This window comes from Glycine max, chromosome 11 (assembly GCF_000004515.6).
Source record: "Glycine max cultivar Williams 82 chromosome 11, Glycine_max_v4.0, whole genome shotgun sequence".
NCBI lineage: Eukaryota > Viridiplantae > Streptophyta > Magnoliopsida > Fabales > Fabaceae > Glycine > Glycine max.
In genome coordinates this window covers 1,850,403-1,877,198 of record NC_038247.2, presented here as the reverse complement: position 1 = coordinate 1,877,198, position 26,796 = coordinate 1,850,403, and the positions used below count along the sequence as shown (strand labels likewise).

The following is a 26,796-nucleotide window of genomic DNA, read 5'->3' as shown; positions in this document are numbered from 1 at the left end:
AACTTTACTCTTACAAAAACAAAAGCATCAAATAAGAATTCACCTAATAACGCTTCAAATAACATTTCTTCTATCTATTTAAAGTGCTTTCAAAACGAAAAATGAAACAATCAAAATTTATAAGGATTAAAAAAAATTGTAAGCATAAAAAAAAACCAAAATTCCAAGAACTAAAAAATATTTAAACCAATATACATGTCATATTGAAATATGTCATTGAGACAGGACAATTTATTGTTTATTATTTCATAAAGGTATCTTTGGTAAATAAACAAAGTAATATATTACTATATAATATTTATATGACGTTAATTATTTTGTATGATTTTAAATTCTTAAATACCGATAAATAACTACAAATACTCGTTATTTGTGTCGATATCCACCAATTCACTGATATAAAGACAAATATGAGTGAAGTGCTGTGTATACCAAAAAATTAAACAAGTCAAAATAAAATACAACATGTGGATTAAGATCGAAGTGCAATTTCCTTGTTTTCCATCCGTTTTGATGCATCTATATAAAAACTCATAAATGCAGCATAAAACACCAGTACTTCATCAAAAGGAATTAGGGAGGAAAATGCTCAACATCCATGGAAGGAAAATTAGATTGCGTTGATCGCATTCCTCTAAGTATACTCTTTGCTGTTTCTCTCTCCTGGAAGAATGATTTAAACCATTAAATGATTAGACAAGACTAACTAACCTGTTTCAAATCGAAAGCTGAGTCGAATATTTAGACTTACCGGGCCAGTATAATCCAGAAGACGTGTACAGTAAACTTCAGCATCTTCAAATTTTTTTTGTGCTCTGTAATATTTTGCAAGATAGAGTAAAGCCTCAACCATTTTAGGTCCTTCCCTTTCTTCAGATTCCATCCTCTCTAAGTCCTTTTTGTAGTAAAATGCAGCCTCTTCAGGGCGCCCTAGCTCCGAGTGAAGTTTTGCCAAGTTGTGCAGAGCAATTGCTTCCCTGTCATTACAGTTTGCTGCCCTTCTGTAACACTTTATTGCTTCATCAAGCATGCGAAGTTGATCAGTTTCATAACACTGAGCCATTGCAATCCACAAACGAGAATCATTTGGCTGCAAGAATACAGATTTTTTGAAGTAATGAAGCGCATAGAAAGGCATGCCCATCATCTCATAAGCCTGTCCTAGTCCATACCAAGCACGATAATCACGTGGGTCTATATCTACTGCCCGACGATAGGCATCCACAGCAGCAGGAGTGTTTTTCATCTCTACAAACTCATGCCCCATAAGTGTCCAAGCCGATAAAAAGTTTTTGTTCAATTTAAGGGCTCTCCTAAAATACACAACTGACTTCTCATGCTGTCCCTTTAAACTATAGTAATTCCCAATAATACAACAAGATTCAGGTCTGTATTTATCAGTCATGAATACTCTATGGGCAAGATAACTCAAAGCAGAAAAGCATTCCTTAGCATAAAGCACATTGGAGTACATGTCCATGTCTTCCACTCTGTAAGGATCATTACTCAGCAGTTCTTCAAATATTGCTTCAACTTGGTCAAATTCCCTCAAACTGTACTGGGCTTTTGCAATTTGTGCTTGTACATAATTACTATTACTAAAGGTTCCTAGTAGGTATTCATATTTTGACAGAGAGTCATTGTGCATCCTTAATTCTTGGTAAACACTGGCAAGGAAAAAGTCCTTCATCCAATGGCTATTGAGATTAAGACTATTCAATATATCCACTGTTTTGCATAAGGATTGCAACTCAGTCCAGGCATTCCAGTTCCAAGGGTAGCTATTCACAGATTCTACAAGAACTGCACGTGCAAGATTCTCACTGCCTTTCTGTTTGAGCACAAGACCATATAAGTACAAACAAAAAGGATCAACTTTGCCATTCTTGCGAAAAGTTGACAACTCTCTCTCCAAAGAAACCAATTCATGATTGACAGCGTCACTCTTACCCAGAGGCCCCTCAAGTTCTATCATCTCTTCCTCTTTCCGCTTTTCACCAGCCTGTAAAAAGAAAAAAATTATGGAAAAATATTAACACAAACAATGTACACTTAATTGTTTTTATTTTGATTTCACCAAAGAGAAAAGTAACAAGTGATACAGCCGCACACACTATGATCAACAATCTCTCTATATCTATGGATAGATATAAGGGGGTGGATTAACTAAAGTAGTCGACAAAAAATTTCTCTTAGAAAAGTGTATGTTACAGGAGTGGAGTCACAGTGATAGAAAAATATAAAAAAAAAAATGTTTTTGGAACAAAAATATAAAAAAAAATGTTTCATTTTAAGAAAATTCTACACATATCATTGGATGGAAAGTTGAATCCCAGATGATGTACAACATGGGATCAATATTACATTAACCATTCACCCAATGGTTTTGTACTGTTTATGGCCTGACATCTGCTGCAGCTTCCACAAATATATTCAATGTTGTCAAGCTTATCGTTATTGAAGGAAACACACCCTTTTGGAAAGAAATCATGCATAAAATGTCATTATAACATAGTTCATTGAATGCATTAGGGAGAAAATGAGTAGTCAAAATGAAGTCAATTGAGTATAATTAGACTTTTTACTTCCCATGGGATCTGAAGACTTGTTTTTGAGCCAAACAGCACACCAGGAAGTTGCACAATTATTTACCATAATGGTCATGTGGGGAGTACAGGTCCAGATTAAGAAAAACAGAACACATAATGAAGGTAAACATCACTTGACAGCACTAGACACCAAGAATAAAAATAGATGTAGCCCGCCAATGAAGCTCAAATACTCCATAAATGGCAAAGAATTGATGACATGTATCTGATACTGATACATGTATGGTACTTTTAGATATGTATAAGTCATTCAGATGTCGTATCATACCAGTGTTGCATCAAGTATAGGCTTCATAGTAATCCTCTTTGCTTAGAAAAAGAAGAAGAAGAAGAAGAAAAATGTAAAACATAACAGGCTAAGGACCTTCTCCTTAGAACAAAGTAATCAATGGCCTATAGCAGCACAGAGTGTATTCCCACCTATTAATTGCAATCTATTTAGAGGATAACCGGCATATCACACCAAAATAGATTTAGCCATGAAATTGAACTGAAAGACATGTTTATGTAATCTTTCTATACTTCCACTAACTTCACCGAAGCCCTTTGTATCCACTAATCGAATTACAATCATCAAAGAAGATTCGTTAGCCAAAGACATACACACACGTGAATTAAAAATCAAATTCTCTTCAATGATACATACGAATCATGGGGAAAAGAACATTCAACTCCAGAATGCACCAAAACTCAGAAAATCCAAGCTTCACTATCACATTAACACGTAAAATCCCACTGATGAAAAGGCAAATTCAATCCAAAGCAAAAGAGGGGACACAAAACTGACCAGATAGAGAGCATGGCAGCGCAGGAACACCGATTTCCTTCCGTTCTGATCACGAAGAACATGAGCAGCTCTCTTATACTCACGGCAATCAAAATAGGACTTTGCCAGAAGGTAGAAATCACCATCTACAAGCTCATCTTCCTCCATCGCAGGCGTGGCAACATACGAAACACCCGCGATTGGGGTTCCCGTGATCTCGTGAGTCTTGTACTTCCTGCGAATGCTCGAACTCCCACGCTGAAATCTCGTGTTCGAGGGAGTGAACTTGGCAGGGTCTTGCTCAATACCCACCAACTGTTCTGCAGCCCTGAAACCACATTTTCGTCAGAAACAAACGACCCATTTGCGGAATCACACAGAAAAGTAAAAGGGGACTTCAAAATTCAAAACTTGAGGTCAAGTGGAAACCCCCAATTTGTTTGAATTAGGGTTTTTGTAAGGGGTACCATTTAGAAGCAGAGTAGAGACATCGATCACTGAGTTGGCGGATCGCAATGCGAAGTTCACTTCTGCAACTCTCTTTGGAACTCATTGCCTTCGGCTACACTGCATGTAATGCAAACACTGCCACTGCTGTTTTCAAATTGTTCTCTCCAATTCCTTTCCCCCTCTCTTTTTCATTCGCTTCTGGGCTTCTACTTTCTCTCGCTTCTTTCTTTCTTTTTTTTTTTTTTTTTAAAAAAAAAAAAAAAGGAGCCGTTTTTTATTCCATGGTTGTTTGACTTTGGTTGGAGAAAAAAAAAGTAATTTATGTAAATTTTTGTTATTTAGTTCAAAATTCTGAAAGGTGGATAAAGGATTAAAATGACTTAGAGAGAAGGAAAATGTATCCATTAATGTGAGGGAAGAAAAACATATTAATTATAATTTTAGTAAGAAGTGTTGAAATATAAAAGTTTTTTATATTATTATATGGACTGATTTTAATTTCATAATAAATATTTTAAAAGTCACATTAGACTAATTTTTATTTGCTTTTTAATTTAAATATATGAGGAAATAGTTTATTATAGTATAAATAATTTTATATTATCATTTAATTATAAATTATTTTTTATGAATTTAATTATAAATTATTATATATATATATATATATATGATAAGTTTATTAATTTTTATAATTAATAATTACTTTAAAAATTATACCAATGATTTTTAGATTGATAATGTAAAACATAATTTTAAATTTGATCAAATTTATTAATCAAATTAATTATCTTTGATCATTTTTTAATCATTATAGATATATAGAGATCAATTCATTCATTTATTTAATATCTCCATTCTTAAATATTTACTTAATATTTTTTATCTTCCAATTATTTTAAAATCCATTGGCCTCATGAAAAATCAATTATATGAAGTAAAATATGGTGCATGTGCATAAAATCAATTATTTTATCATCCATTGCCTTCATTTAATAAATTATAGTGTGCATAAAATCAATTACATGAAGTAAAATCTGTTGTATGTGCATAAAATCAATTATATGAAGTAAAATCTGTTGTATGTGCATAAAATCTTTCAGTAAAAAAACATATATGCATAAAATCTCATATAATTTATTAAATGAAGGCAATGGCGCAAAAAATTGTTATGTTTGCATTGATAATCTGTTATATGTGTCATGTAGTCAATTATATGCATATTGTTGATTAAATGACTTGCGTGTTACACGTTGTGGGTGCAAGGGTAAAATAATATTTTTTATAAATACTCTTTTTTTTTCTCCTATCAAAATCAAACAATCTTACGATATTGTTTATTTTAGTTTCTCTTCTATTTCTTTTTAATCAAACAACTAAAAAATTCGCCCTATTTCCAATTTATTTTTGTCTTTTCTCTTTTCACAAAATTTATTTCTTTCCTCGCAGTCAAACAAAATGTAAAATTTAACTTATAGAGTTAATAGTTTAGTTTTATCTTTTCAATTTTATGATACACACAAAATATGAATAAAAAGAAATTTGGAAAGATAAAGAAAGGATTAAAATTCCTTATTGCTTTATTTTGATTCACTCATAAATAAGAAAGTTTTTATAATTTTATTTAATTATATATTGCCAATAGCAAAACAGGCTTATTTTGTTGACTCATCCTATTTAACCCACTGATTAGTCTTTTGGGTTGAGTTAGGATATTCAACCCAAGATGTGAAGTTCTTTGGTTGGTTCTGGCTGAAGAATTTATTGTTGGTGGATGTGGGTAGCTTACCCAATGGCAACTTAATATGAAAGTCTGCCTGAAGGAGATATCGTGATTGTCTGATGATTCGTGTATCTTGGGCATGCAGGGAAATTTTATAGCTGCTGTATTTTGAAGAGTTGGTCGTATTATGCTAGCAAAGATATATGCTAGGATATGTGCAGCATTTATGGTTCTTTTATGCTAACTGGTTGGCCAGAGAAATTGTTTTCAGCATTAGGACCTTTTGGTGGGGGGAATTTCTTTATAGAAAACGTGGGGGGAGTACCACTATATTGATTGGTAGCAAATATACTGAATCATTTGTACAGGAGCCGCAAATGCTCTTTTTGTAATGGGTTTTGGGCATCCCTTTGTGTCCTTCTATAGTTATATATTCTCTTATTTGCTGATTAAAAAAAAAGGGATATTTAACCCAATAGCCCGCGTTTTGCTCCATCAGAAAAAGTAGGCATTTCAGGTAAGTTTTTCCATCCAAAAGTTACACTTGATGAAATCTAATACATGACAATGTTTTTGTTAATTGTTTACTGACAACGTTAATATAGGTGGAGTCACCTATGAATCCATTTTTAAAGAAATTCTTCCCAGATGTCTACCAATAAAGAGCAGAACATAACGACTTACGGTAAATTCGACAGCCAAACATTAACCTTCTTCTGGCTGTGTTGCCCAATTGTGATAATAACAGGTCAACAGCAATTGCTACAAGCACTTAATCATGAATTCATGATGTAACCCACTGTATATAGATATTTCTATGATGTTTGACAATATTACAATTTGCGAGCCCAAAACAGAAAAAAGTACGCTAATTGGGCTCAATTTTCCTTTTAATTTGATTACTATTCTAATTTTCCTAATACGATTTGGATTGCTCTTATTTCCTCTTAAAATTGACAGTTACTTCTGCAATCAAAAAAGCAACAACGGCAACGGTCATCACACGTTAATTAGGCACAAATTTTCATTAGATTATGTATCAATATTTGACTAGACCACTGTTGGGAAAACAAATGGAGTACGTTATAAGGTTTTCAAAAGAAAAAATCGTCACTTATCCACCAACTTGAGTTATATTCTTAGTTTCAAATGCATGGGACCGCTGAAATAATGCTTTGACTAACAACTTCTAGCTAGTAAACTATAATGGTCCCCTGCCACATACTAGCTACAGTTCAAAGTCAAAAACTGAAACACATACCTTTATTTCCTACGATATACGAATGGTTCACAAAATGGAGGTGGATGCATTTTATCGGATAAATAAAATATTAAAGATAAACTAAAAATTGTCGGCTTTGATGGCCGGAAATCATGTGGCAACTCATTCATATGTTTCCTTAAATCTCTACTCCAACATTTCTTCCTTTTATTCGATTTTAAATTTAACGGCTCATTTGATTGGAAAGTTGACAATGATATAATTGCTGGTTTAATCCCCATATAATCCCAATTCCTATTAGAAGACCAGATGAGAGGGTTTCATATAGTGTCCCACAAACCGAGTCTAAACCATTTTAAAAAGATCATTATTCATTGCAAATTTAGACTAAGATGGTCTTTTTGATATTGGCAGTCGGAGTCAGTCAACCACAAAACAAATATCCATTCTTATGGAAGAGGAACCAGGCCACTGGCCAGCATATATGTACACTCATTTTAAGCCATGACGACCGTTGCCATGCAACTAAATAAATATTTGACTTGTCTAACTAGACAATCATAAGCATCCATAATTTGATACTGAATAACGTATATCTTAAGGAGAGATATATAACTAAGAATAATTCTTATTTTGAAAGTATAATAACAATAAATCTGTATCATATAATTTTATAGACGACGGCTATTTTATTTTTTATTTTTATTATTCAAATAGGGTCCAATATTTCAACAGATATTTTTTAAAAATAACTATATATTTTCAAAACTCCATGCAATATATAAATTTATGATAAAAAAATTTATATACTTAAAATTTAACGTTATATTAGTTCATCTTTGTTAGTATAATTTTGGTTAAATTATAATTTTCATCATTCTAATTTTTCAAATTCATGATTTTAGTTCTCGTGAATTTTAATTGTAATATTTTGTCTCCAAGTCTTATAAATTGGTGAGTTTGGTCCTCCTTATAATCTATTAAAAATAATGCTGATTAATTAAGTTAATTATAAATTAATTAAAATAATTAATTATTAAAAAATTGAATAAAAAATATTAATCTTAATTTTTCACATTGTGATCCTCCTTTTCCTTGTAAGCACATCTTCTACCTTTATTGTTGCACGAGACTCTGCTAGCAGTAACAACATAATAGGATAAATAGTATTTAACTAAAATTTTATAATGATTAATAATTTTTATTTAATTTATAATCTCTAATAACCATAATGATTAGTTAATAATCTATAGGAGAATCAAAATTGTAAATTTATAAAACTAGAAGGATCAAATATTACAATTAAAAATCAAGAAGACTAAAATCATAAATTTAAAAAATTAGAAGGATCAAAATTACAAGTTTATTTATAATTTTTTATTATGAGTTTACATTAAGAATATGATACAATGTACTAACAAATTTAAACATTTTAAATTTAGAATAGGCTTAATATATAGTGGAGAGTTTAATTAGTAGCTTGAATGAAATTCTAAATTTAAACATTCACCTTATACAACACACAAAAATGAAAAACATTATTTGTATAATAATTCATACAACAATTTGTACAATAATATTTTTTGTGTTTATCACTCTTGCACATAATTTATCACATGACATAAGAATGCAAAGAAAATAAATACAAAAATATAATACTGTATAGATAGATTGTTGTATATACACATCTGTGCTTATAGTATTGTTTTATTATTATAATTGGTGATTTTTTTATCGTCAATTTTTAACGCAAATATTTATTATATAAATTATTGACGAAATAAAATTTCAAATTTTCATTCAACAAAATCGGAATTAAGGAAACGTAATCAAATTCATATTAGGAGACTTACATGCAGCATCGTCAATAAATTTCTGAATGCAAGCAAATATATATTAAGCCTGCCTCACTTTTGTTGAAAACCACGTATGAGCACTAAGCAGCAAAACATGGGTTTTGGCCCGAAGACAGGGAATAGGACAGAGGAGGATCAAAATCTTTAAATTACGTAACAATATTTTATTGGGTGGAACATGAAATGAAATTGGCATTGACCGTCGACACAAGAGAATATACTTTCGATACCGATAGAGACACGTGTGTATATGTAGGGAAATGAGTTTCCTTCTACGCATACAAATATTTTATGGAAGTTGCTGTCGTACTTGGCCACTTTTCGGTTTTCACTTACAACAATAAAATTACTCACACCCTTTGAATTTTTATTGTGTCCGTGTGCATGACACGCTAGGAATAGTGTTGAAGAGGATGATGAAGACAATGTTCTAGACAAACAAGAGTCGTATACGAAGGTTGCCATGGCAATGTCATTGACACCGCCCTTATATTACTTACTTTGACCAGCACTGTTTCTTCGTTTTTTTATTGTTAACATGAGCCCACTGGAGGAGAGTCACGACAAATCCTTTGGGGTTTTTGCCACAGCTACCATGCCAGCGTTTATGACACTCAATGTAGAACGGCATCAGCAACAACTACAGCAAAGTCTTTTTCAATCATCAGTAACAATAATATAATATTCACTAATATCATTTTAAATATTTTTTACATTTTATTTGTTTATCATTTTGAGAATTCATCATAATCTTATTCCTTTTCTACTCGTTTAACTACTCCTTAACTGTCTGAACTATACCTGTTTTGGTTATTAACACAAAATTGTTGTAGCGATGTTATCTAAGGACCAAATCTTACAATTTCTACTTATAAGGTAAAAAAAAGAAGCTTTGGACATGTATAAAGATCCAATAAATAATTAAATCATTTTTACTAATTACATGCTTCTTATTACATCTAACAAGAGTTGAAAAGTTACACATCCTTTCATTTTGGGCCAAATCTATATCTTTCATGATAATTTCACATTTTAAGATTAAATCTAATATAATATCTAAAGTTTAGGTCGAAGAATTCTTTTTTTTTTCTCTTTTTCTTGTGATTTATGTAATGTTATATCTTTATTATGTTTTTTTTTCAATATTTTTGTTTTTATCATGGAGAAATTTAATGTTTCAACCCGATACAATCACTTTGAGTGGCTTCTATAGTAATCTCTTGTTTTTGTTCACGTTGGAGAATATCACAAAGAAAGAACCACTAGTTTTAACTCAAGATTTTACCCTTGTAATACTTACCTAACCATGTAACTCATCTTTATTTATATATGATATTCTCTAACTATAATATTCAGGTGTATTGGTCCCTTTTTTCATGTCACAAGTTTAGTCCTAGCTAGCTTCCCGTACAGGGTACAAGATTCATGATGTGTCTGACATATTAGGCCTCAGTCTCTCTAATCCTTTTATCATGTCCTCATAGTATACTTTCATACAATAATTGGCCGTTTCACTTTCCCGGCCATAGGAGTCGGTCATCGTTTCAGCTTATGGGGTATAAGAAATTATCCGTTCTTCCTCACCAGCGCACGACTTGGTTTTTATGACGAGATGTAAGTCGATCTTTCCGGATGGTTATTTCGGACGGTGTACAGTTTTCTTGTAGATTCTTTTACTTAATTTGGAAACAGTGTCACAAGTGGTAATTAGGGGGTTCAAGTGGTTTGTTTTTATGGTTGTATAGAAATAATATCATTTTGATAAGTGAGGTTGCCAATGCCGAGTGTGTGGTTGTTTTGATAAAATTTAGATCATGGCCATAGTTAACTGCCTAGATGAAAGGTTTTACTTTTTTTTCTTTTTTTTTTTGAGTGATCAATGGATTTTGAGGGCTTTATGAGTTATATGTACTTTGTTTATTTTATAAAAATAGAAGAATTTGACTTCTTTTTTCTAATGTGATCAATAAGACTAAAATAAGTAATTATTATTATTGATATTTTTTTTCTATTAATAAAAAAGAGAATTAGATAATTGGTAGTTAGCTGTTTAAACGGCTAATCCAATTGAAGTTTAAAATCAAAACTACCAAAAATTCTTAATTTACGTTTTAAATGAGTAATTACTCACTTGAAGAGTACCTTAATTATGCATTCTTTAAAATGAATAATATTTTAAAATAAATGAGATACTACTATATATTTGGCAACGTTTGGACAAACTTGCAAGAATCTTTCATGATCAAAATTAGCTTACACGGGTTTAAAACAAAGTGGATTAATTTAAATCCCATTACATATCAACGAATGCCGACATGGCATTTTTTTCACACGAGCTAGTTTTAAAGATAAAGGACCCAAATTAAACTCTCAACTTAGAAAGAGTAAGTCAAGGTGCCGCTTTCATAATGGGTCCTCTCCTCATAAAGTGAAAGCCTTCAAAACTCAATTCTGCCTCTTGGTACGGATACATCAAATCCTAACACGTTCTTCATGCTATTGGCCAGTTCATGAATTTAATATAAAGCAATGTGAGGTTACACAACAAATTAAGCGGAGGAGTTAAATATACTATGGAATGGAATTACTAGACTTTTGACCTTTATTCGTTTGAATTGGTAATTCCTTCCTACAAGGCTCTTCTATATGGATTATAGTAGTATACATTACGTCCAAGTCCACTAATAATCCCTGCACTAACGATATTAGACGGTCGTAAAAATACGCTTTGAATATTAGCTTTCTTTTAAAATAAAATAAAAATTATGAGGAGGGGGCGTTTGAGTTGGTACTACTCGGAAACGCCAATACTCTGTCAACCCTATCTTTCCATTTCCATTAGTGGCCGTCCCGGATACTCCATAATAAATAAATTCAGATACGTCCAAGAATCTCTTTTAAATACCTCTCCTCACACACTCTTGCAAAATGCAAATCCCCAAACCAACCAAGATTTTCTCTGTGACTTACACACAAACACTTAGTACTCCCTAGCTAAATATCTCTGTCTCCGTGCAAGCCATGTGCCAGTTATCGTCATCTCCCTCCACTTTGTGTGATAGCAATGAGGGCCATCCAAACATGCCCACAACCAAAATTCATGAGGAGCCAGCTCACATGCTCCCCCTTTTGATCCCCAAACCCCCAACAACATTATTCGAACAAGGCCAAAATAACCATCAAACTAAAACCCATTTTTCCCTCGCTCTCAACGAAGTCAAATGCATAGCCAACATAGCATTACCCATGGTGCTAACCGGGTTATTACTCTATTCTCGCTCCGTAATCTCCATGCTCTTCCTCGGTCGTGTGGGTGAGCTTGCCTTAGCTGGTGGCTCTCTCGCCATTGGATTCGCCAACATCACGGGCTATTCTATTCTCTCGGGCCTCGCCATGGGCATGGAGCCCATTTGCGGCCAGGCTTTTGGGGCCAAAAGGTTCAAACTTTTGGGTCTCGCTATGCAGAGGACAATCGTCTTGCTTCTTCTAACTTCAGTTTTGATTTCATTCTTGTGGCTCAACATGAAGAAATTATTGATCCTATGTGGCCAACAAGAAGACATCGCCACCGAAGCTCAATCTTTCATACTATTTTCTATTCCCGATCTTGTAGCACAATCATTGCTACACCCTTTGAGAATCTACTTACGAAGTCAATCTATAACCCTACCTCTCACATACACCGCATCTCTGTCTATTCTCCTTCACGTACCCATCAACTACTTTCTCGTCTCTGTGCTTAAGCTTGGAATCAAAGGCATTGCCTTAGGCGCTGTTTGGACGAATTTTAACCTCGTTGTTTCGTTGATTCTCTACATATGGGTCTCCGGCGTATACAAAAAAACATGGCCAGGTGTTTCGTTGAAGGGCATCTTGAGCGGTTGGAAATCGCTTTTGAATTTGGCAATTCCAAGTTGCATTTCCGTATGCCTCGAGTGGTGGTGGTACGAAATCATGATTTTACTTTGCGGGTTATTGATTAATCCCCAAGCAACGGTTGCATCAATGGGGGTTCTGATACAAACCACTGCTCTGATATACATTTTCCCATCTTCCCTGAGCTTTGCGGTTTCCACACGTGTCGGAAATGAACTGGGTGCGGAGAATCCCAAAAAGGCAAAAGTCGCAGCACTGGTGGGGTTATGTATCAGTTACGGTTTGGGTTTCTCGGCATTATTTTTCGCCGTTTCGGTGAGGCAAGCGTGGGCTTCGATGTTCACACGTGACGCGGAGATCATTGCTTTGACGTCGATGGTGTTGCCCATCATTGGGCTCTGCGAATTGGGAAACTGTCCGCAAACAACGGTTTGTGGCGTTTTGAGGGGAACCGCGAGGCCCAAGTTGGGAGCGAATATAAATTTGGGTTGCTTCTATCTAGTGGGAATGCCCGTTGCGGTGAGGTTGAGTTTCTTTGCCGGCTTTGATTTCAAAGGCTTGTGGCTTGGTTTATTGGCCGCCCAAGCCTCTTGTATGTTCACCATGTTAATTGTGTTGGCTCGCACCAATTGGGAGGGCCAAGTTCAAAGAGCCAAAGAACTCACATCATCGTCTGAGGAACAAGATCAGAATTGCTTCTTCAGTTCCTGCGCTACCAAGGAATATTGCTCTGATTCATTATTAGTTTGATTGATCATCACAACGACGTCACCTCCATTCTTTTATATTTTTTGCATCAAATTGATTCTTTCTAGGTTGTGCTAATTTTAAAGAGGCAGAGCATAGACGCATGCATTCATACAAAGAAAAGAAAAACACAAAGGAATGCGTTTTTGTTTCTGTTTCTGTTTCATTTATTAATTATATGGACATGATTATGGCAGTTCTAATTAAATCACTTGACTCTCGACCTTATCACGGTTGTTACAAAAGAATACTAGTACATTAAACATGAATAGCGTGAAACACAGACTTAAAAATATATATATATATATATATATATATATATATATATATATATATATATATATATATATATATGCTGATTGAGACTATGCCCCAAAAGATGAAGGGAAAAAAACTCGTGAAATACTGTTTTTTTTCCCCGTAAAATTAGGATTAAACCCTCTTAAGTCGTGAGATACCGTTTGTATTGGTAATTAACTAATAATTACTCATTACTAATTAATATTTAAAAAATGTTTTATTTCTGTCGTCTGCGGATAAGATGGTTGGTGGCCAGTGGGATTGCGCGTTTTAATTAGTCGTGGACTTGTGTCCGTTGGTTGACGACGAAAATTGCTAAATGCCTGTTTGGAAACACGTCCAAAGAGGTGAATTCACGTCAATTCAATTCAGAGTTTTGGATGCGGAAGCTACACCGGATAGCATTGGCCAAGACGCACGTTTGGAAGAATCCACACAGCTCCAAACATGTTATAAGTCTGCTGACTCCTCCAGGTGACCTAAAAAAAATTAAAAGGATTCCACACCTCAATCTTTGACAAGTTTTAAGAAAGGAAATTTAGTTTAGAATGTTCCATGGTTTATATCAGCTGAAGCAGCCTCTTGGATGTTTCTTAGAGGGGAAAAGGCAAAAGTGTATATGCACGGTATAATTAAAAAACTAAAAAACCGCCTTTAGGTTAGGTATTGCAATTGACAAGTTCTTTGTTCAAATTCATTGTAAAGAGAGAAAAAAATTTATTTATACAATATTTAATTACAACTTTCTTTAAAAATAAACTAGAAATGGAAAAAATAACGAAAAATACAAAGCAAGATACGTAACGTGATGAAAACAGATTGAAAAACAATATATTTAGGTTATATAAATTTATTGTATAAATATAACATCTTCTAAAACACAGCTCTTCAAAGGTGTTCAATTAAATAAAGATGTATTCAAGCTTTACGTGCTTGTACTAGTTTATAATTAAGGATTTTGTTAGTCCTAAAATGCGAATCAGGTACATTCGATCTGTACCAATCTGCTTAAACTAGTTTTAATTAACCCTCTTAGCCACGTATCATAAATTAGGATCATGTAATGCGTTGTAGAGAAAGTAGCTCCACTACTTAATATGGAAAGCAATTTGATTTGTTTGGAGAGAACAGGAAGCACCACATTGTATTGTGTCGCCAAAGGCTTGTTGCGACTTAGCCAACATAATAGAATTCAGTACTAATTAAAAAAATCAGTGGTAGTGCTAGACACCTGTAACGAGTGAGATAGGCAACACATGGCGTAAAAGACCCAAAGAGCTTCTTTCACCAAAACTAACGTCGCTGTGCTTACTCGTCCATTAATCCAACTTGCTTTCCTATTTCATCACCATTCCGCCTCTCAACCCTTTTCAGTCCTCGCACGCGTTTATATTTATCAGATCCAGCTTAGAATTATTTTTACATACTCCACTTTTCAAAGTTAAATTTAACATATTTTGAAAACCAATTTCAATCTCACTTGACATTTTATCTTTTTAAATTTTATACTTTTAACAATTTTATATTTATGAAAATAAATTATTTTAAAATAATAATATATTTACATTCATAATATTTATTTTAATATATATATATATATATACTTTTATTTTTATTTTATATAACTTAATTCTATGACTTTGATATATATAATATTAAAATTTATATATTATATCAATAAATTAAATTAACTCAATCATATCTCATATATTATTAGATTTTGATCAAGTGCGTATTTGCAACCTAATTAGCAACACATGTTTTATTCTCTCTACATGTTTAGCAGAAACAACTTAGCTTCTGCGTTTCACCTATGCCTTTTCGAAAACTAGCTTCTGCGTTATTTGCATCGTTAGACATGGTTTTGTTGAAGGACTCACATAAGAGAGACGGTGTCCAAACACATTGCAAGTCAATTTTAAGATTATAGTACATACAACATATCAATTTTTTTAGTAAAATAGAGACTAAAATAAATCTGTTTATGAAGTGTGAAGTCCTCTATGTATTGCTTTTTTCCCCTTTTTATCTGTTAATTTTGAAAAATAAAATACATTAAAAGAATGTAATTTACATCTTTATTTATATTAAAATATTCTATTGTTTTTCTCATTTATGATAAATGTGTAAATATTCAAAATTAAAGTAAAAATGCCAACATATTAAAAAATAAAAAATGATATTAACATTATATATTTAAAAAAATACAAAAATCCTCTAATAATTAATAAATATATGAAAAGAAAACTTTTTAATCTTCCATTCTTCACAAGCTTTACAGCCGTACATGAAACAGATTCCTGCGAGTTATTACTGTTGAAACTTGAAATTATTAACGTTGGTATATAGGACTATCTTTAAGAATATTAGGGTGATTGTTTTTCAAAACCCAAATGCTCAGTCGTTGAATAGATTAATAGCTGATAGGAAAATCAATTAATTTTGAGAGGATTGACAATGAACTAAATAATAGTAGTACGGTGTACAACGGTTGAAAGAAAAGCCGCCGGAAAATTCATTGGCCTCCCTTCAACAGAAATGCTTTCAAGACAGTGATCCTCGCCGACTTAATTCGTCAACCTGCGTATACTAAATATTATTCCATTTGATAATTTAATATGTAAGTGACAGTGTGACACTAGACTTAGATTTGACGGATACAAAGAAAAGATAAATAAATGTGTCTCTCATTACTACAAGACAACCATAAGATAATCACAACGTGATTTTTGTGGGTAGGTAACAATCACCTAATAAATTATTCACCAATATGCGTCAAACCAATGAATACAGTTGGAATATCGTAGAGGGATGAAGAATAATCTCGATGCCAAAGAAAACACTGGGACGGCTATCATGTTTAATTAGTGTTTTATTTTTTTTGTGTCCCCCCCACTGCCACATACGTTAACTTAGTCTCAAGAGTTGTTGTTATCTTATTGTAGCATTAAGAGTTATTCATACTAATTATATTATAATTTCTTATTTTCTATAGATATATTATTCATTTAAATCTCACATTTTTCTCAATTTTCTTATCTCTTTCATGGTTATAAAAAAATCTTGCACTTGTATAATTTTAATACACAAATATGGTTTTTATAACATTAAATTTTACTCCGTAGCGATTGGTATATAAAAACTCAAGAAAATAGTAAAATGATAATAACACGATTTATATGATATATTCTTAACATTTTTCTTCTTCCATTATTTTAAATTTTTGTGAGTGACCGTAATATTAAAAATTTATTAATTTTATTGATAATTAATTTTTGTTAAAAAATTTAATTGAGATCTCCCATCTTAATATGTTTTTTTATCTGCAAAGACATAAATTCAATACTTTACATTTCAGACTTGGAACAGTAATAAGCTGGTTAATATTCTGCATATTAATTCTTTTAAATTCAATTTTACCAAAATCTAAAACAAATGCATTTTGTACATGTTGCATGCCGCCGTTTTGAGAAGTTAGGTAGAAACTAAAAAACTAAACAAATATTTTCTGGCCGCCCAAGTGCTTAGAATTGGTCTAACATAAAAGCCGAAGAAAGAAGGTCGCTTCAAAGTTTAATTGAAGTCAACCAGCTCAACGGCTTAGCCATAAAATATTTACACTTGGTGTCCATTTGATGTCGATCCCCTCGTGTTTTTAATATACGATTAATTCATTCAAATTCTTTTTTATAACTTCGTTACCTGATACTCCATGCAATGTGCATTGCATGATATAATAATTGGATAATGTTTTATAACAATTAATGTGCTTGCTAGTCCAAGTCAAGAGGCATGCCTCATGTTTCTGTTGTATGGGTACAATTATATTTCATAACCTATATGATTAATATAATATAGCTAGGTGTATAATACATCAATATACTCCACTGCACTTTTCTCCCCTTTCTATCTAATCCCTAAAATTACAACAAACTTAAACCTATTTGATTATTGCAACTGACACTTTTTAAAAATCTGGAACTAACAGGAAAAAAAAGAAGATAATCTGAAATTGTTCGAGCACAATGAAAACAGAAAGATTTCAAACAAATATCTTGACAAGATAACATAGAATGGGGTTTTTATCTGTATATGTAAACGGTTCAATGTAAAAATGGTTTCCATTTGTTCACCCAAGTCCAGCACAAAATCCAATTAAGATCATATATAAACCAGGGTGGCTCAAATCAACCACAATTGGATTAAAAAAGGACGGGGAGGATGGAAGCTTACCAATCACCAGGGAAACGCACACAATGTGCAGTGTTGGTCTTTCCTTTCGTCAATTTGTCAACTAGTTAAAAAATTTCACCCATAATTGTTAGTTTTGTATTTCCTAAAAATTTACAGAATGTTGCAACATCAAAGCACTTACAAAAGTTTCCACATGATGAAGGCATCCGCCGCTGGGGCCCACATGGACAACATATTTGGCTACATTAAAGACGGAAAAAGAGATGTGTTAAACCTGAATCAGCAGTGAAAGGTAAAAATGCCAAAGAATATTTGAGGGAGATGGGATCAAACACTAATGTCTTTTTCTTATTCTTCCCTTTGAATAATTTCTTTTAAAATTAGGAGTTAGAAGGCCACCTGAGTGTACTCAATAATATGACCCTCTTCATCTCGCAGTCTGCAACACAATTAGCAGAAACCAAGCCGTGAAATTTGCATTGTCTAAGCTCTAGTCAGTGTCTAGTTCATAATAAAATAGCAATAAACATGGTTTGCCTTTCACATATCTTCACGACATTTGCACCAGCATCTGGCTCGCATTTGCGTGTCTTAACATAATACTCTTCAGGTTTATAAGGAACATCCTGCAAACGAGTAACACAAACTTAATCATACAAAATATTACATCCACGTGTACGCAATCCTCTTACGGCAATTTGCTTTGAAAAAATAATTCTCCAAAACCATAATAAGATGATGATAGATTAGTCCACAAACGATAATAATAATAAATTAATAATAACAATAATAAGTTATTGTTAATGCAACAAAAATGAGTATATTACAGAGAGTGAATAAAAGTAACAGAAGAGAAGTATCATACTCGTATGTATGTATGTGAGTATATTAACTGATCCAAGGCATATGCAGAAGTTTTGTTGACCGTTATGACAGGAGGAATACGCAATGTCTGCATTTTCCTGCTTGAATTTTCCTCCACTTCCACCAATTCCGCAACAATCGATGCCTCTCCGCCACTCTGCAAAATCACAAAACAACAACCTCAACACACAGGAACACAATGAGGAGCGTAATGTGAATGTGATTTATTTACCGAGCCACTGGGAACAATCATGTTGAGTAAGATTTTGGTAGTACAATTGAGATTGTCATCGGAGTTGGAGTTCTTCTCGCACTTCTCCAGCTTCGATTTGGAGATGATTTGAATTCCAACAACATGAAAGGAAGAAAGTATGAAGATGATCATTAGGGTGATAGCGAAACGCAATGCCATTATTATTGTTATTGTCATGCATTAGTTCTCTAATTGCCCATACATAATATATGGGTGTGCCAATGTGTGGTAACCGCCAAAATAGATTCAAAGGCGGTTTGGCGGTTTTTTACTTTCTTTTATGCTGTGTTTGGTTGGAAAATTGCAAATCCATTGAAAAAAAAAACGAGGCAATAAAATTGCATCCAAGCAAAAAGGTTTGATTTTTATGAACTCACAAACAAAATTGCTGAAAAAGCTTTGATTTTTTTACGTCGGTGTTGATGTGGATAAGTCACTCGCCGTTGCCGCCGCTAGAGGTGTCGTCACCAGAGGCGAAAAGCGGCAAATACAGTGGGAGCTCATTGTCGCGACTAGGATCTCGTTCGTTGCCAGCGGTCAAGATGACCGAGCCTCCTTGCGGTTGTTCTTTGTGGCAAAACGTTAATGCCGTTCTTTGCGGTGAAGGCGAGGCACGCGGCAACGTCGAAGGTGGGAATGGCGGCGGTGGAGGATTGACGAAACCGATGGAGCTTCGCCGGAGGAGATGGAGGCTTGCCAGAAGCGGTGGAACTTTGAGGTGAAGGGGCCGCCGGAGAGGAAGAGAAGGGGAAAAAGTTGATGCAGAAGGTACATAATAAAAGGATACAACTTACATTGATCCAATGGTTATGAATAATGGTACATATTAGACCACCCATGACCTTCTTTTTGGACTGGACTTCTTTGCACAAAAAGAAAAAAAAATGAAGCATCAAGCGATGGCCGTTTAATGTAAGCGACGAAAACAAAAGAGATGACTCAGAACCAGGACCTTTGATTTGGCCCACGATGCAAGTGTTACCCCCATGGCTACCTAACCCATCCACCAAATGGACCTCCAAGACCTCTCCACAAGTTAACGATGGACTCTCCCATATTGGGTCTTTTAAACAACAGTCTGTGCTTTTGGCCCACGATGCAACAGAACTTAATTTTACTAGTTATTTATAAACATTCATTTATGTTTAATAGTATTAATTAAATAAATTTGAAAACAACTATACAAATAATAAAGACAAAAAATATATTTAAAATAAATAACTAAATAACTTACAAAACAGTTTGGTTTGATACAAAAATTTAAAAAAGCTTGTTATAATTTTTTCTTATAAAAAAAGAGAAACAATTATGTGAGAAAGAAAGTAGGAATAAAAATGAAATCTGCACATGATTGGGCATTACTGAGTATCTGACCTTATTTTTAATATGAAATACATTTTTAATGAGCCATATGGCTAAATTCTGAGTACCCATTAATTTTTTTAAATAAGAAAAAAAAAAGCCAGACGATAGAGGAGTTTAACAAAGAAAGTCATTTCATTGATCTTCTTGTGAACATATTCTGACGGCTAACATGACGAGAGATAAGAAGTTGCCAATCTTGAAAATATTTAAAATAATTTCATAGAAGACGATCAGGTTGAACTTTAACTATGAACTATTTGAGATTTTTTAAATAATTCCATAAACTAAGAAAATTTAAATAAATCCATAATCATGTAATTTTTTAATCAATATTTTAAAATCGCTATAAATTGTCATAATTTTTTCTTTTGGCAACCTATTCAAAAAATTTAACCTAATAAATAGAACAATAACTTGTTGGAAGTAGACTACAAATGATCATTTTCTTCGGTGCCTTTATGAGGATCCTAATATATATAATCTCAACTTCAGGATATCTATGAGTGTGAGTTTCCCTTCAATTCCATTGTACAAATTATTTGCGTGGATGAAGCATTTAGTTAGCATTTGAATAATGCAACTCTGCATGCAAACATGAAAAAGATTGTCAGAAGCAGGTTTTACAAGAATATTAGACAGCCATAATATCATACTGTAGTGCTTCTCTGGCCGCTCTTGTGCGTACTTATTAATTTGATGTATGAAAATAAAGTGCAATTTTTCTGCTACAAATTATAGCATTTAATTTAGGTTATAGCTCAAACACATTTGGCTCATATATCTCCGCATATACGTACTTATTGATAAGGCATCTTGTTTAAATATTAGTAGTTATTGATTAGTATTTGAGTTGGGTTGTTGGCTTGGGTGAAAGAGATGTCGATAACTGACATACTTACTAACAGCACGAGGGGGACGACCTGTCGGAATATATGGAGCATGCCTTATACTGTATAGGTTCTTCAAATTAAAATAACAATGACACAAAAACAGTCAAAACATATTTCATTGTTAATTAATTGATGATCCTCAGCTGTTTCAGTAATTTTGTATTCTGTTCCTCACTTAGCCTTAGCCATGCCCCTATAGTCCTTCAGTATATATATAGATTTGGAATTCGGAGTGTTCAGACCTACTCCTAGATCCAAGACATATGCATCATTTATTTTGGTCGGTTGAGCAACTGGACTTTTATAGTCTATCCAAATGTTAACTAGTTTATTAATGACTAAGAAAATGCAAAAAAAAAAAAATGAAAAAATATTTTAATTTATCTTGATTTTTAATATATATTTTTAAATTCTTAGCATGTAAAAAAATCAATATATTTTTAACGAAATTTTTAGTAATAATTTTGTATTATTGATTCTTTTAATTAATAATGTCCTTAAGACAAGATCCTAATAGATTATTACTTGTTGGAACTTGAAATGGTGAGATGGGTAGACTACAAACATGCAGTTGGCCACTCAAAGCCGAAATATGTAAAACTTGCAATGTACTTATTAGTTATTAATATATCAGTACCGAACCTGACTCCACCAAAATGAATTGTCACATGCATGTTCGAGTTTTAAAAGCTAGATTGATGAAGTGAGTCGATGTGCTTCATCACAGCTGATATAACTCGTTTAAATTTTTCTAAAACAACTTTTTTTTCTTAAAAAAAAAATTGATTTGAGGTGGCCCGAATTTTCCACGCTAAAAATTGGGTAATTTTTCTGGTAAGCTGCTATCATGGCATTGATTGAGGAGCGAGGTGGACAATGGCAGAAAGTTATATTATAAGGATTCACTTTCCATGCAAATTTTAAGCCAAGTTTAAGTTTTTAGTTAGACTCATTTATCAAGTTCAACTTGAACAATCCATTTTTTTTTCTTCAAAAAATAATGTCAGACTCCAAAAATGCTATTTGAAATCTAATGAGAGAGATAAAAGTAAAAGCATATAAATATTATAAATGTGTGATAAAAAAAGAGATAAAAAAAATGATAAACTTAACCTTCAAATACTTGACTTTACTTGTTTATATCCCTCGTGATAATTACCAATCTTGATGTCTTAGTGGTTATTTATTGTCACATCTTGATGGGAAATGTGAGCAGGGCGGACTTAGGATAAAAAATTAGGAGAGGCATTAATGACAAATTTTCTGAAAATTTATTTTTATTTGTCACTGAAAACAGTGAATAATAGAAATTAAAATAATTAAATTATGTAAATAAATGTTTAAATTAATTACATTTTTATGCATACAATACAAATTAACATACATGAAAATAAATAAATAAAAACTTCTTTTTTTATGAGATATATAAAAAAACAAATAAAACTATCAAAAACATGTATGCTAATATTAAAATGTAAGAAAAAGAAATATGTATTAATAGTATAAAATAGTTTTATATAATGATTTAATCAATAAATTAATGTGTAATGAATTTATTAATTTTTATAATAATTAACTTAAAAATCATATAAATAATGATTTGTGATTAAATGATAATATAAAACTGTTTTATATTACTAATGTGTACCCATTAAATTCTTATAATATAGTTGTGTAAATCTATATTGAATACATAATTGAATATGATATGTTGAATTAATAAAAAAAATTATTAGATCATCTACATGCGATTTTGAGATGCTATCATCTTCCATTCATACGGGTAAATTTTTTTAGGAAAGAGAAATAAAATATTTGTAAGTTAAGCAATTTGTTAATAAAAATACTTATTTAAAAGAAAATTTATTTAATTATTTAATATTGAAATGACATAAATTAATTTGTTAATATCAATATCATATTTTCTACACTTTTACTAATAAAAAAAATTTAAAATTTTAAATACATTAAAATTAAATTAAATTTCAAATTTTATCCTATATTTTTATAAGGATAATTATTTAACATTCATTAGAACTGTAAAGAAAAGTCAAACAGACCACGTAACAAAGCCTTTTAAAGTAGAGTAAAATTTTATCTAATAATTAAAAATTAACAAAATAAAAAACTTAATGATTAAAATATTTATATTAATTATGAAATTTTAAAAAAAAATGAGGGGGCCATGGACCCCTTGCCTAATGCATAGGCCCGCTCCTGAATGCGAGGGATTATAAGATGTTTGGTGGTTTAACTATAATCAATGATGGGAGTAATCCTACTAACTAAGTAGCTGTTTATGGATTAAATTGGATTAATTTTGGAGACAAAATATCAAATTCAATTACTTTAATTTTATTTTTATAATCAAATTAATTTTGAAATCCAATTTAAAATTTTTAAATTAGATTGTGATTTTTGGATTTTAAAAAAAGAGACTAAAAATTAAATATTAAAATAAATGATAAAATACACAAAATAATTTAATACCAAACATCACATCTCATATAGAACTCATAACATAATTCAATTTGCATGTAAGTTAAAAATAATTTTACAATCCCTTAAATAACATATGCTAGTATAAGTTATTGATCATATGACCATATAATTAATTATTGAATGTACCTGAAAATGGGTAATCAAATATCCAATATTCATCAGTCAAGAAAGCGGGATACTTGTCAAAGTATTATGACGCTCAAGTCATATCTCGAACGAGAATATAATAAAATAAATATTTAATACAATGAATAATCTCTTATTTTGATATTCTTACTACTATTTATACAGTAAATTGGATATTCTTAAATACAGAACAAAGTTTAATTTATTTTAGATTTAAAAATTCCAATCTAATTAATTGTAAAAATGTTTTTTTTTTGTTTTCATTTTTAATTTGTTTGGCTATTTTTTTTTTTTCATTGCAGTTTGTATTGAATTGAATAGGTTAATAAACATTGCTAAAATTTCCATCTTTTCAAAATACTTGATATATATGAAAGAAAAACATGTGGTTAATAGTAACTTTACCAAAATATTGAATCTCTTTACAAACTTTAGGATAAGTTTGATTCGGAGACAAATCAACCAAGTTGTTCAGTCTTTAGCTAGGGCATCTGGATTTCATATTTGCAACTATGTTTTTAGCATATTTATTTTTAGGTTTAATTATTGATTTAGTTTTTGAATTTTGGGTATGTATGTTTTTAGTCCTTGAAATTTAAATTTTTTTTTTAGTCTTTAAATTTTGAAAATTACATTTTTTTTTGTCCCCGACTTAATAATTTGACACTTTTTGATGGTTTTTAACTGTTTTAAATTAACTTTTTTTAACCATTTGAATTTACATTTGAAAACTACAATAAAGTACTAAAAAATTACCACAAAATGCTTGAATTTACATTTGAAAACTGTCAATTTATTATGTCAGAGATAAAAAAAAAATAGTTTTTCAAAATTTAGAAACTAAAAAAAATATTTTTAAATTTCAGAAACTAAAAAAAAAAATACCCCAATTTGGGGACAATAATTAAGTTTTTTTTATACCCAATCATTAATTCTGGATGAATTGAAATAAGTATATTCCTTTTTTTAAAAAAGTAACTTTAAGAAGAAAAAAAATTATCGCTTAAATATAATTAGATTAGATTGGCTTCATAATTAATGTATGTTCACACCAAGATTATTAAAAGGCAACAAATGTTCATTCAACAACAAAAAATGGCGACACATGTTAGCCTTGGTTTGGGAAAGGCCAATGTCTTAATGACCGTAATGACCAAAGAATTATTTGACCAAGTGACACAATTACCATGGAAATATTTTACACTTTAAAACTATTTTTTAACCCTACGCTATATTTACATCTTATTTTGTTTAAATATGGAGATAATCCAATATTAACGTTAAACTTGGCTCGTCCAAGAGTTATTACGTATACACAGGAGCAATGTTAATTAGAGAAATATGTCCGTCTTCCCGGCCGGCAAATTTCATCATTGAACCTGAAATAAGATTGCTTTGCATTGTTGCATAGAAATGGAGGCTTTCATTCTATCTAGGAACTATATCAAGTTGTGGACTGGGTCTTGTTTTCCTGCTCCATAATTTACGTACGACTCTTATAACTCCTGTCATGGGTCACCTCATTTATAGGCGTTTAAATATGTTTTTTTTTCTCAAAACTTTCCAACACTATAAAATCGCTTGAGTGCGGGTAAATTCACACTATAAATTTTTATTTTCTAAAAAAATACTTATTATGTTATTATAATTTTAATTTGGTAATTATTTTTAAAAAATCACTTCCAACATTCAAGTGCTTAAAATAAATTTTCGATCTTTACCAAAAAAACGCACCTTTACCATTTTTTTTTAAACTCTAGACACCGAAGTTAATAGTATATATCATTATAAACAATTGCATAATTGTAACAATTTTTTTTAATTTATATTTCTTGCTCATTAAATATATAATAAAACAGATTTTTGTTGTTTTATTAAAAAACATAATTATTCTGCAAAGAGTCCAAGTGAATAGCTTTAAATAAACATAGAGCAAATACAAATTATCAGGGACAGATTTAATTAAGTAGAGCGAGGGTGGCCCCAGGCACCATCGCCCTCTTTTTTTATAAAAAAAATCGTATAGAGAATTTATTTTTTTATATAAAAATATATAATTTTAGATATGTAGATAAGTAAAACAAATTTTTCTTTGAATAATGATAACAATTATAAATAAATGAAAGGAGTAATATACTAAGGCAGACAGAAGGAACTTGAGATCGAGAACTAAGAGACTTGCATTTCAGGGATTGAACTTTCCATATTGAGGAATATAATAATATATAGTGTCTTGATCATTGATTGATACGGTTAACTATGTATAACATTATATTAATCTTAGTTCCACATTATATATATATATATATATATAGAGAGAGAGAGAGAGAGAGAGAGAGACCTTAATCTTAAGTAAATCGCTTTCAGTGGGTAACCTGGCATATTAAATTCGCCAATTATCAGGTTATCTATTATTAAGCATTTTATGCTAAGATAACATGTCCAACATGTGTTCCGAGGAGCAGAATTCTAGCAATTATTTGATTTACGGATTAAGCTTTTTTGTTTTTTCCTAGTCTTCATGACTGTACTCCATTCATTCCATTGGAGCAAATGGAGTATAAATTAAAGGATTTAATTGCTTTAGTTATGCCATTATTTTTTTAAAGACAATGTGATTATTTAATAACAAATTAAAAAAATTATTGAAGAAATATAATTTTCGCAACACTATTTACAGACTAAAATACATATTTAAATTAGTTTTCTTCCCCAATATTCAATCAAAAGCAAATGATTTATATGAGACTAGAGATTTACGAGCATATTATTTAGAACCTCGTCCCAACTAGTACAAAACTCTTTAATGTTAAGCTCTAAAAATTCATTTTCTCATGAATCTTAATTCGATCCCCACCTTATGCAGGTATGCACGCGCAAACGCACGTGCGGTTATTTCGGTAACTGTAAGAAGGCAGCTATGTGTAACGTGTCCACTGTATATTTAAGTAAACTAAAAAATCTCTGGTTCGTATACAGCACAACATACAACTATTTATTGTATCAGCGTTATTCACATGCATCCTGCAAGTATAGACTTGCATTTTATAATTATT

At 31.6% G+C, this 26,796-nt stretch overlaps 3 protein-coding genes across 6 annotated transcripts; 1 reads left to right on the top strand and 2 right to left on the bottom strand.

The window, feature by feature from the left end:
* Nucleotides 1–411: 411 nt before the first annotated feature.
* On the bottom strand, nt 412–4,067 carry ILPA1 (anaphase-promoting complex subunit 8-like protein). Its single transcript, XM_003538359.5, has 4 exons — nt 3,843–4,067; nt 3,397–3,703; nt 752–2,002; nt 412–663 (listed from the first exon to the last, which is right to left on the bottom strand). The coding sequence occupies exons 1-4, from the start codon at nt 3,926–3,928 to the stop codon at nt 574–576; spliced, it is 1,734 nt and encodes a 577-aa protein (XP_003538407.1). The 5' UTR covers nt 3,929–4,067; the 3' UTR covers nt 412–573.
* A 6,964-nt stretch (nt 4,068–11,031) lies between these two features.
* On the top strand, nt 11,032–13,454 carry LOC100795127 (protein DETOXIFICATION 49). Its single transcript, XM_003538661.5, has one exon. The coding sequence runs from the start codon at nt 11,645–11,647 to the stop codon at nt 13,247–13,249; it is 1,605 nt and encodes a 534-aa protein (XP_003538709.1). The 5' UTR covers nt 11,032–11,644; the 3' UTR covers nt 13,250–13,454.
* A 2,532-nt stretch (nt 13,455–15,986) lies between these two features.
* LOC102659898 (protein HAPLESS 2) lies at nt 15,987–19,925 on the bottom strand. Of its 4 annotated transcripts, XR_005887069.1 has the most exons (8): nt 19,235–19,918; nt 18,837–18,926; nt 18,606–18,761; nt 18,278–18,366; nt 18,140–18,179; nt 17,922–17,980; nt 17,780–17,840; nt 15,987–16,126 (listed from the first exon to the last, which is right to left on the bottom strand). XR_005887069.1 is itself a non-coding variant. In XM_026124354.2 (7 exons), exons 2-7 carry the CDS (start codon nt 18,855–18,857, stop codon nt 17,837–17,839), a joined length of 369 nt encoding a protein of 122 aa, XP_025980139.1. In that variant the 5' UTR covers nt 18,858–18,926; nt 19,235–19,917; the 3' UTR covers nt 17,374–17,836. The 4 variants fall into 4 exon arrangements, 2 of the variants coding, with proteins under 2 accessions (XP_025980139.1, XP_006591529.2); XR_001383410.3 differs by lacking the exon at nt 19,235–19,918 and having other exon boundaries at nt 18,837–19,218; XM_026124354.2 differs by lacking the exon at nt 15,987–16,126 and having other exon boundaries at nt 17,374–17,840; nt 19,235–19,917.
* Nucleotides 19,926–26,796: the final 6,871 nt, after the last annotated feature.

Bases quoted from the DNA above. Each gene is read 5' to 3' on its own strand.
- ILPA1 (XM_003538359.5), bottom strand. From the start codon at position 3,928: ATGAGTTCCAAAGAGAGTTGCAGAAGTGAACTTCGCATTGCGATCCGC. The intron at 3,704-3,842 runs GTACCCCTTACA...ATGTGGTTTCAG, and splicing joins CTCTACTCTGCTTCTAAATG to GGCTGCAGAACAGTTGGTGG. The intron at 664-751 runs GTAAGTCTAAAT...TCATTCTTCCAG, and splicing joins TTCTGGATTATACTGGCCCG to GAGAGAGAAACAGCAAAGAG.
- LOC100795127 (XM_003538661.5), top strand. From the start codon at position 11,645: ATGTGCCAGTTATCGTCATCTCCCTCCACTTTGTGTGATAGCAATGAG.
- LOC102659898 (XM_006591466.3), bottom strand. From the start codon at position 19,034: ATGACAATAACAATAATAATGGCATTGCGTTTCGCTATCACCCTAATG. The intron at 18,367-18,605 runs GTATGATACTTC...ACTCGTTTGCAG, and splicing joins ACTCACATACATACATACGA to GATGTTCCTTATAAACCTGA. The intron at 17,981-18,139 runs GTGGCCTTCTAA...TCTTTAATGTAG, and splicing joins ATATTATTGAGTACACTCAG to CCAAATATGTTGTCCATGTG.